The sequence below is a fragment of the Apteryx rowi genome, unplaced genomic scaffold (assembly GCF_003343035.1).
Source record: "Apteryx rowi isolate R43461 unplaced genomic scaffold, aptRow1 scaffold_105, whole genome shotgun sequence".
Classification (NCBI taxonomy): domain Eukaryota; kingdom Metazoa; phylum Chordata; class Aves; order Apterygiformes; family Apterygidae; genus Apteryx; species Apteryx rowi.
In genome coordinates this window covers 168,789-180,881 of record NW_020447253.1, presented here as the reverse complement: position 1 = coordinate 180,881, position 12,093 = coordinate 168,789, and the positions used below count along the sequence as shown (strand labels likewise).

The following is a 12,093-nucleotide window of genomic DNA, read 5'->3' as shown; positions in this document are numbered from 1 at the left end:
ATACTGGGGCGTGACAGGAGAATTGGAGGAACAGGAAGATCACGGTGGAGTATGTTGGCAATTTATAAATTAAGTTTTTGTCTGAATAGTCTCACTTTTCAAGTACATTCACACAGGTGAAAGTTGTTGGTGGGGAAGAAGGAATCCTCACAGGCTGAAGGAATTGAGGTATCAGTTCTAAACTGAACATTCGTGTAACACAAAAATATTTCTGCAGGAGAGCAGAGATTAATAAAATGGACTTGTTCATTCAAAGACCATAGGGGATAACAAGCAATTTAAGCAAGCAAATAACTCTTAAAAGGATTTCAAATACTGACAATTCAAAGAGACAAATAGTTCCAAACACCATCCATTAACGGGAATTTCTTGGCACCACACATTCAACCCACAAATTTTAGCAGTCACACTGAGATTAATTTTTGGAAATCATTATCTGTTACTACTGCCTGCTCATTGACAACTTGCAAATGCAAAAAAAAAAAAAGACAGGAGTTTAATTTTTTTTTTTTTTTTTAGCAACAGTGCACTCGTGTGTATAAAGTTCTCATCAGTAGTTTTAAATTTATCTTCTAAGAACTGACATGTCTTGGAGAAGCATATAAGCTCTATGACTGCAGCAAAGATCTATGTGGCAGGCATGAGAGAAGAAAGAAAGAAGCATCAAGTCTGTACATGCACTCATTTTCCCTGAAGCCCCATGATGGGAATTAAAATATATCATGTCTGCTAGGAGGCAATTTTCTTCCTAGACGCTTTGTGAAACGTTGAAAAAAAATTTTTTATTGTTAATAAAATCCTTAAATTTAACGCAGAAGCCCCCTGTTTGAATCATAACTGCAAAGAGATCTGCTGTTATTCAGAAGACTAAACAATTCATTCTTGTTTCCCCCAGTTCTGCCTGCTGCTAGATCTGTGGCGCACACAGTAACAAAACTCCAATCCCAGAGATCTAGGATTCCCATAATAGATGTCTCAGCTGAGAAAACAGTCCTATTACTTTTAGTTTGTTTTACCTGTATGTCTATATGCCTTAATAAAACTGATAATTTCATTAAAGTCACTAATGTGATCTTTCACAAACTTTAACTACTGAGTTAATGTGATGATTTGCATGCTTGCCTAAAAAGGTTGGTATTCAAAGCAGTTGTTAGTTATTGTTCTAGGGTATTTTAAGGAATCATGGAAAAATTATTAAAATAGTAGAAAATAGCAAATATTCTCCCTCTACTAACACAAATTTTAATGGGAATTATGGCTGGATTGGGGTGACAGAAAAACACCCACATTTGAACTCTATGCCTTCTTCTTTTACCAGATGGAAAGTGCTGACATTCTGATTTTGGGTGGTTTTTGAAAAATGTGACTCCTCAGTAATTCCAAGACTATTATTATAATTGTCAGTAACTGAAAAGCAATCAATATCTATGTCTGACAACTCTGAAAAAGCACTGTGAGGGTCTAATATTGAAATGGAGAGATGGACTGGGGTAAGAGGGTCACCCTAAATAATCCATCATCCCTACTGCCTTTTGACCTCACTCTGCTCGAATATGACACAGACATATCTGTAAGCAATTACAGAGCATGTGCCACATATCTTATTGCAGATAAAAATAAAAACAGTGCTACAAGAATACTGTGAACCTTGCAAAACTAAGGAATCTGTAAAAGACATAATTCAGGCTGCCTATTAACCTTGGAACTAAACCCTAGTCCACATGCACATGGGGCCATTCTCAAATGAGACTGTGTAGAGGAAGCGGGCAGACAACAGCTCTGCAAGGCAACTCAGTTCACTGCTTTCTACTCTCCTTTAGTAATCTTATCTCTATTTCTTTCCATGAAAAAGGCATAATACTGTCTCAAAAGTAACAGCTTCTATGAATACCTGCTTTGCTGTATACTTTTGGACTCATTTTCTGTACCTTTTTCATGAACACAAAGCTTTCAAAAATCACAAGCGTGTCAAAATATAATTTTCTTCTTGTCTTCTGAATCATTCGAGTTTATGAACACCCACCCCTAGTAACTCCAGTACATGCTGTGCCATGTATTTCTGGGTGACACATAGATGGCATGGCATTCAAAAAATTCATTGGCAACATGATGAAGGAAGAGGAAACTCTCAAGAGGTCTCAAAGTCAAGAAGGGTAAATATCATGTCATTTTATGTTCAGCAAAACAGAGAGGTGATGCTAGAGTGTTACACATTTCCTGAATGGAAGTCATGGAATGCTGAGGGTCAGGGATGACTGCTCAGAGAAGGGTTTTTTCCTGGCTTCTCTTTTCCTCTGTAATCTATCATGTATGGAGTTGGATTGAGAAACCCCAATATCTCTACCTAGGAACATTTTATTGCATAGTAGCATTGACAAAAGAACTTGGCTTTTCAGTCGTGACAGTAGGAAAGAGTGGGGGGATAGAGAATAATGAACTGATTTACCAACTAAGCATTAGTTAGTGTAGGCCAAATTAACTAATATAGATAGTAAAGTAATCTTCAAGTTTATGGACTGAAATTATGCTCAGCTATTATAATTTTTTTAATTAACCAGAAGGATACCTTTATTAAGTCTCTAGTTATTTCCCTGTTTAAAAAATTGTCAACTTCTCAAGAAATTCTTGAACTTGTAGATATTATTTCTTTAAAATTAATTTTATTCATACCCACTTCTGTCTTCTTGCAGGCCCCTGCCCATGAGTGCTTTGCCTGCAGCAAGGATCAGAGTTCTCCACAAAAACAACTGTACTGAAAATTCCTGAACTGTTTGACTACTAACAGAGTGCTGAAGCAACACAGCAAAGAGGGGAGAAAAATAATTCAACATGAATCATATTACATTCCCATCAATTGTCCCTAATTATTGGAAATGTTAAAAATCTGAACAAGCTCAGAATTGTAGAGGAGGCAAAAACTGTGTATAAATAGAAGAATATTTTGAAAAAGATTATTGTTTTTCAGGTTGTCCTGATTTATCTCTATATGCTTCAGACAAAACTCTGAACAACTTAAAATAAAAATAAAGGTAGTAGATCAAATAAATGATCAGAAGATTGCACAAGAGCAGGAGCTATTTTCCGATCCAAGTTTTTTTTCTATTTTTATTCCACTTATTGTGAAAATTGAATTCTCATTAGCTTAGAGTACAGAAAAATCACAAAAATAAGGAAGTCATTAGCCAATGGCTACTGATCAAGTACTGAAAATTTTCCCAGCCCACATGATCTGCAGCAGGGGCGGAGAGGTGGATGGGTGCACCAGCAGAACCGAAAGCCAGGGCTGGGTCAGGCGCAAGCCAAGTCCTGACAAAAGGATCTCTCAGGAAAACGTTCAGTGCTTTGGCACAAATAGGAGAAAGGCATTTTTCAGTTCCTTTCCTTTTTTTTTTTCTTTTTTTTTTAAATCCTCAAGAGAAGAATACCTTTTATCTGCTCTTACTAAGTATATTATTTTAAAATACAGGTATTTTTTTTAAACAAACTTTATACTCTTCCAAAGGTTTTCTCAACAACATAACTTCATAAAAACAAAACTACTATCATTTTGTTTTCTTTTTATCTGTCTTTCTTCTAGCCATGCTTGCAATTCATGCTATGATAATTCAAGAGTACGCTCAAAAGCTAGTCATAAAAAACAGTTAAAACAAAAAACAGACACAAGGCTATTTGAGTTGTTGCTCTCTTTTGAATAACAGCTTCCTTTATTTTCTGTCTTTTGAGATAAAGCCCTTAAGAAGTTTTCCCTTGTGCTATATTCTATTTAAATATTACTTCTGAATGTCAATATTTAGTTTCATTTTAAAATAACTGGGCACAAACTTGAAAACAGAGTGCCCTTTATGTGCTTTGTGCACATCTATCAGAACAATAATTTTGCAAATGGACTTTACCTACTCTGTGCAATATCACCATAGCAAAGCGGTTACACAAATGAAATAAAAATTAATTAATTGTATGGGTTCTGATTTATAAACCTATTGATTAAAAGTCACAAGAAAGTACAAAGATCTGGGAAGCACACTCCCACCAGAAGAAAGCTAAAACAATATGCAAAATCAGCCTATTTATTATGATTGTGAAGAATGGGAAAATGGAGACTGACCTTTTTGAGCTAGATGACCTACCTTTTTATCACTCAGTCCAGTCACTTGGTCAACAAATTCCTCTTGAATCATAAATGCAGCTAGGTTGGCAGTATAACTAGCCAGGAAAATGACAGCAAAGAAGGCCCAAACTGACACCATGATTTTACTAGTTGTCCCTTTGGGGTTTTGCACAGGCACAGAATTATTGAACACCAAGCCCCAGAGTAACCAAATAGCCTTTCCAATGGTAAAGGATGGTCCATGGGGATCTGTAATTGCAAAGAGCAGTTATTTTAGGTGCAGATACCCTACATAATAACAACAAAGTACTTACAAAGACATGGTAAAAAATATTTAAATACTTATTTATTGTACTCCCAATGGAATCACAGGATTTATCATAGGTACTCTCTATTGTAATGACATTTCACTATTTGTTAAAAAATTATTTTAACAGTTTTCTAAGGGGAATTATCTTCAAAAGTTTTAAAATGAAAACTGAGAGCATGCACCAGATTTAGGTTTGGAAAAGATACAAACTGTGTTATCTCTCTTGCAGTAAGGTATGTGCCACAGTATTGCCCCTTTCAGTCTCCTATTCCAGCTGACATGTAAAATGGAAAACTGTGGAGTTAATACTCAAGAATTCAGTTCAAGTATTTTTTGTAATCTCTAGTCTTCCAACATTATGCTTTTTTAATACTGTATACCCTCAGATAAGGATATTTAAGATCAAAATGGATTAATATTTCACCCACATTTAAGTAACTTCCCACCCAGAAAAATCAATCAGTAAGTCAACACAGAGGAGCTAACCACATAGATAACTGATTTTCAGTGAATTGGACTAAGGCTACCTCACATATACAGAGTTAGTTGCACTGGCTTCAGTTGCTATTACAGGCAAAAACCTGGCCCAGGTAATCCATGTAGTTCCTCAATAGTTGTTATTGCTGTTACCAGTCAGCTTTGAATTCATTCAAAAGCAAGAACAAGTAGTCAGCATATTGCCCTCATTCCCATGTAGTGGCACAAATGGATTAGCAAAGACATTATGCACCTAAAAAGGCTTATTTGTACAGCCTTCCGAGAATAATGGCAAGACTATCCTTACCCAACTGGAGGCAACTACAGTGCAGACATCACATATAGCTAGTCATCTAGACTCCCTTTATACTCAATGGAGAGAGATAGGCCTCTTCTGAATCTGAATCATCTGACCTTTTTATAAGTATCTATTTTTCAATTAAATGGCAATTTAGAAAATAAGTTCAGATGCAGGCACCTGCAATACTACCCCCTTCCTCTCTTCTTACACCCCAGGGACATACACTAAAAATCAGATTTAATTATACTTCCTTAACTCATTCTCTATTCCTGTGATTTACAAGAACTTACATCAATGTAATAGAGGATTTGATATTACTAGACAAAGCAATAAACAGAAATACTCATAATGGAAGAAATAAATGGACTTAAATGGAATGTTCTGAAAGAATAAACCCAGAGTGGGCATACTTAGTGCATGTTCTCATTTCAGTAGAAATGTTCACTAATATAATGCAATATTTTCACGATGCAATCAAGCACAACAGCTTAGATTATCTTCTTTCTTTTTTGCAGCAGTGCTGCATAATGGAGCTGGCTCTTGGTTTATGAAACTACATTTCAGGGCCATTTAAGATTGAGCTGATACATGGCTAATGTGTATTTTCTGAGCAGCAATGATAAGAAAAGTATATGCCAAGGAAACAGAGTATAAAGTTCTGCTTATGTCACTGGAGATAGTAGTAGTAGCAGTAGTACCGCTGAGCTCCATCCTACCAAAAATGCCTAGGGAAAGTAGAAAGCTACATAAAGACTCCCATTTATTTTAAACTTCCCATGTTTTAAAAGAATGGCAACTGGATTTGTGACAAGTTTCTAGAGATAGGTTAGGACAGTGCAGTGCCATAATATGCCTTTGTAGCTGTAAGTACACTACATAATCAATTCCAGCACATGAAGTGGCACAGGAAAGGAGAACAGCTTAGCCCCCAAACCCCCAATATGCACATGCACCTCTGATTTCTCCTTCCTAATTATAGTGTTTGTCATTATTCATAGATTAGCACTAAGAAATACTTTGCTTTTCATAAGTTAACAGTATTTATTATTGGAAACAGTGACTGGAAGCTCTTCTATGCACTTACTGATGTGTGTTTTTAACTGTACATTCCTGATTTTCAAAGGTGTCAAGCCAGGACTCAGCCAACAGAAATCATAGGCTCTCAACATTAAAAGAAGTAAAACCAATCTTATTTTGATGCTATTTTAAGACAGAAGAATTTTGGCCGTGAGCAGATTCATGACTTTTCCATAACAGTATTGCGGGTTTTTTTCCCCTCTGAACATAGTTAACCTACCTAAACGTAAGTAGCTGATGGATATTAAAGTCTATTGAGGTTCTTCTAGACTTTACAAAGTGAAACTAAAATATCAAAGACATGGCAGGAAACTGAGTGAAATGAGTGTAAATACTGCCCCTAAATGACTGTTTTTTCCTTGTGATTATCATACGGATTCTCTGAAGTAATATTAAATACATCTTTTCTCGAGAAAGACAGTCTATTCCTACAGAATAATTTTATTTTGGACAGTGGTTACAAATTTACCAGCTTATTCAAATTGTAAGATCCTCCGATCATTATGATAATTTCCTTTTTCAGGCAACAAACCAAACACACGAACTAGAACAAACCATTAGCCTGTAATAGTCTCCAGGACTGCTTTCACCAAGTTGGAAGATCTCTTGATATGAAATGAGGCAAGTATGATTTAGAAATTAAAAACAGTCAGCATACTGAACTGAATGTAAAATAAGGAAAGGATGAGGGCACCACAGTAGATGAAACCCTCATTCTCAGGTCAAAATGCTAATAATTGTAGCTGTCACTGAGAAAGGCAAGTTCTGTATTAATTTTGTTGTGCTGGTATATTCTGGAAACGAAGGGAAGTTTCTATAGTCACGGATGCTAAACAGTACAAAGTGATGCCCTTCTGCCACTGCCCCCATTTCAAGGCTGAATTCATCACAAGAGAACCATATGTTTTTATAGGGACTATATAAAACTATATACAGCTTAACAGCTGTTTTTCACAGATTACTACTAAACCACACCAGTTTAGATCATCATCTTTCAGCTACCTGTGCAGTCACAAGAGTCAGGAGTCTGCAGAACTTATTCCAGTGCTTTTTCAAGCTGACACTCTCCAGCTGATAGGAGTATACTAACCAAACACTGCTTGAACATGACTCTCTGTAATACCACCCTTCTATCTCTTCATCGCAATGAATTAGAATACAAACATGAGTACATAAGCTCTCAAGAAAACACATTTTAAATTAAGTGCAACACAGTTTCATAGCTGCTCATACTGTTTTATTCCTATGTCATGTTTAGTTTAAAAGATGGAGGGTAAAGCATGGAAAATACATGATTTTTTTATAGCTTTAGGGCTGTGTAAAATGCAAAGCTTACCTCTCCCTTGTGCTAAATTCCTGTTATATCCTACAGGACTAAAGTACTCAAATATAAAGACAGCCATGGCAGATACAATGAGAAGCATCACAAACATCATCACCCACACAGAAGCACTAAAGGGCTCTGCAGCAAAACAGACAAGAGAAACAGAAACACAGTTCATTAAACCAGTCTCAGCACAACCAGAATTCTAATGCCTTAGGCCAGGCAAGCCCAGCGGCTTTCTGTAAATTAGCTTTTAACAACCAAAATGCTAGAAAACAGCCAAGTATCAATATTATAAAGAAATCAGTTTTCCTGAAATACTAAAAGAAAGCAGGAAAACCTACAACCAGCTGCTGTTACTATACACAAACTTAGTACAGTTAAAATCTTAAATGTGAGTTGTGATTCAAAAACAATGGCTGCACACTTTTCTACTTTATTTGAGAAAGCTTTAACTGACACTGAGTGGCAAATATTGATTTGACCCACTGTTTATTCAGTTCACAAGTACATAAAGTATCCTGTTTCTATACATCCTGCGGTATGCGCATTTATCAACATAATGGTCCAGCTGTTATGACTGTGTTTCAGCAAAGCAAGAGCAATTAGGCATATGTTTAAGACTTTTAGTAAATCAGCAAAGTACATCTCTCTCTAGGTTTTTATCCAGCAGAAAGTGGTAGGAAAAAAGTCAAAAGCTTGCATTCACAGCAAATTTTATATTTCAGAAATTTTTTCTCTGTGTTCTTTTCCATCTACCTCCAGTGAAGGTGGTCATTTCTACAAATTACAAACACATCCTTTTGCAAGTCTCACTCTCAGCTGTGAGCAAATTTCTGAAATCAAGGCCCCCCAGTAAGAGGTTTTTATGGAAAACTGAATGTCAGTTTGAAAGACAGAAAAAACACGATTAAGTAAAAGTGGTAAGTTGGAAGAGAAAACTAGAAAGCCGTTTCTAATACCAGAACAAGCAGTAATTATTGAAAGAATTGGCTATGGTAATAGTATGTGATAATAGAAATAGGGAACAAGTTCTTAAGTGTCATCTTTGTTCAATCACAAATTCTCATTTCAGGAAACACTGTTGTAGCTGTTATGGCATAAAGGATGTGGAAAAAAGTGTTTGTATGGCAAGGCAACATCCCTCCCTTTGTTAGGCTAGCTTATTTGGGGGAATTTTATATCCTAACTCTGATAGATACTGGAAGTGCTCTAAAGTGTGAGAAAAATATTTTATCATGCTATTTCAAGTTAAAAAAGAAACAAGAAGCACTGGGAGTGACATGACATGAGCTCATTCCTATGCTTTGTTTTTGAAAGGCCAAGAGGTTCCTCCATTTTAACTTCTTCATTTTTTGGATTGAGATTAAGACTGGAAACCACTAAAAATTCTTCTATCATTGCAGGAAATGATTATGAGTGAGAGTTGAGATAAAATGAGAAAAATGTAACCCAATCTGAACTTTGCCAGAGTTAACATGAATGCATCACCCAGAAGTAGGATGTAGCATAACAATTTGGGCCCAAGTGTATAAATCTCATGAGAGCAGTTGCCTTTGCTAGAATTTCTCCAGAAATTTGGAACCAGGAAGAGCCAAGTTCCAAACAGTACCACTTGTGATTTTGGATGTCTAAAGAGACAAAGCAGGGAATTTTTAAGCCAAACTGTTTTATTTCTGTTTTTAAGAGAAGGTTAAGGAGAGATTTCTTATTTTTAAGAGAGGCTATAGAGATATTTCAATTAATACAAATATTTGCTTGGAAGGGTATGGTAAGCAAGCAAGCAAGCAATAGAAAATTCTTAAAAAGTAGGGATAGAGCAGTTCAGAAGCAGACAGAGGTAAAGAACATTTTCCAGCTAAATACAGCTCAATACAAACATGCAGTACAAAGTATTCAGTACAAAGTTAACTCACATATTACCTGGAATCATAGTAAATTGAAAAATAGAAAGAAATAGAATAGAGAAAGAATAGAAAATGAAAATTAAAGGGATTTGAATATGTTACTAAATGAAGAACAAAAACCCTAGAAATAAGAGAAAAGATTTTACCAAAAAAAAAAAATTTGATGAACCAGTTGGAATGGGAAAACATAGTGATGATATGAATGCATTTCCAGGAAGATGAGACACAGCACTATCATAGAAATTTTTACAGCATTCTCATAGAAAAAAGAAACACTCCAAAAAGTCTTTTAGCAAAAGCATCAGTGTAGAAATGCCAATAGTAATCTGTCAAACTCCAAATAAGGCAAAGGGAAAAATAAGACAATGCAAAAAAGCTGAGCTATAAGCAACAGTTTAAGCAGAACATTCTTTAATAATTTAAGCAGTCCGGTAAGGAGGTGGAGAATTAAAAGAAGCAAAAGCAAAATAAAAAGCTATTTAGAATAGAAAGTACTAAAATTGAACAAGTACAGGAACAACTGAATAATTAAGGTGATTTTCCTGTCATAGCATAGATCAATACATGGGTTCAGCATTGTCGTTTGATTTGCAAAGAAAATTTCCCCCAGACAAACACCAGGTTTTATAAGAATTTTCAGTACAGAGTTATAATACGACAGAAAAATACTAGTATATGAGTTGTTAGTGTACATTTCAAATGACTGGCAATGGAGAATACTGATCACTGAACAAGAGGTCTTACTCCACAAACTTTGAGTTTTATCCCCCTCAAAAAACTTATAAAATTAATATAGATGCATAGTTTTCCTATTCTGCCCATGCTTCCAAAGACAAAAACTGACCTTACCACCTATGAACTCTCTTGCTCTCAAACACATAGAAATTTGGATTTGGGTTTGTTTCATTTTGTTTGTTTGTTTGTTTCTAAATAAAGCTGAATGAAATATCTACAGAATCTTTAAAAATGTATTTGTGGATCTGGTATATATGAATTTTGGTAAGATATGAAAATGTTTTAACACAGAAAAATTATCATTTATAGGAGACACCCAATACAGTATCTCAGTTAACGAGCAGTGAAACCTACCCAACTCTATAGAATGCAATTAAATAATCTGAAAGGGTTGGACAGTCATACCTAGAAAAGCAGATGGTGAAACTGTGCCATTGCTCCGTGACACCATGACACTAATCCCTGTCTCAACAAACGGCACTGAAAAGTCGACCACTTCGGAGCGCTCTTCATTAATAGTGAGAGACCCCACAGCCATGACTGCACGATGATATACCACCTAATCCACAAAAAAAAGACACCACCAGTATTACTCAGTAGGGAATACCACATCTCCAAATGAATTAAAAACAAACATTGCTAAGTTTTTACTTAAGAGCCTTTTTTACCTAACAGAACTTACTTCACCAATCATTCCATTCCACACATTATTGACCTTTTTGCCATGTTTCCCATTAGTCACCAAATACAGGTCGTATGTGAACTTGACAGTTTTAGACAATTTCTTCAAGATATCAATGCAGAATCCTTTGCAGCACTTCTTTACATTAGTTCCTTCATTAGTTGAGTTGCTGCCAACAGACAAGAAACACAAACATATCAGCCGTGAAAAATGGAATAACAACAGCAATTTTCAGCATATTGTACACAACTTTCTGTAATTAGTTTTCCAAGATGAAGACAGTTACTTGCATATGAAGTCTAGTTTTTTTGTGTTTTTTTTTTTAAGAGATGGCATTCTCTATACTATTCCATACTTGTGAGGGACCACGTTTTTCTGAATCAATGTAGAAATAATCCCCAGGATGCTTTATATGGTGTTTGTAGTTCTCACTAATTATATTCTGATTTTTTTTTTTAATGACTCAGTAATACAATTGAGTCCTAAAATATTTCTCATCTAAACAATTGCTGCATAAAATGAAGCATAAGGCTCCTTTCTATTATTAAAATAATAATGTGGATTTACATAAAGCTTTTCAGACAGTTTTCAGGGCAAAATAATGTTAAGTGTCTTTAGCTCACTTTTACAGATAATGTGACAGAGATAAAATATTGCAGTGGCTTGACCAGAGATGAACAGAAGACATGGTAGACCTTGTAAGACATGCTTTCTGTCATAGCATCTGGCCTACGGAAACACTTCATTAACATGCCATAAAAACATACAGTCTCCACTTACTGATCCAAATATCTGTTTCAAACTCAGATTTTATGCTTAAATTTAACATTTATTACTTTCACTCTTAAGACATAAGATTACATGTCATTTAGTAATTACAGAACTTTCCAACACGTAAGCTGTGAAAGGCACAGCAGGCTGCAGTACTGGAAACAGATGTTGCACCTTTTCTTGCAGTTTGAAAAGGTGACTTTCAGCCCAAGTACTGCACTCCTTTTGAGTACGCAGACCACTCTGCAACCACAGAAAAGCACCGAAAAGAGAAACCAAAGTCCCAAACTGTAACCAGTCATGTGGATCCAGGATGAGGACTTTCCTTTTACTTTTTTCTTAAATGCCCATTTTATGACCTCTAGAAATTTTCCATATAAGTGTCTTGAGAGGCCAAAGCA

The 12,093-nt window shown here is 35.6% G+C and overlaps 1 protein-coding gene across 1 annotated transcript in view; it reads right to left on the bottom strand.

Annotated features, from left to right (window-relative positions):
- The window catches only part of GRIN2A (glutamate ionotropic receptor NMDA type subunit 2A), a 183,281-nt gene that overhangs the window by 35,097 nt on the left and 136,091 nt on the right, over positions 1–12,093 (bottom strand). Inside the window, exons 5-8 of the mRNA XM_026068603.1 lie at positions 10,922–11,090; positions 10,645–10,798; positions 7,610–7,735; positions 4,128–4,357 (exon numbers count right to left, since the gene is read on the bottom strand). Of these exons, the coding sequence (XP_025924388.1) occupies positions 4,128–4,357; positions 7,610–7,735; positions 10,645–10,798; positions 10,922–11,090 (679 nt within the window). The remainder of the gene's footprint in view (positions 1–4,127; positions 4,358–7,609; positions 7,736–10,644; positions 10,799–10,921; positions 11,091–12,093) is intronic.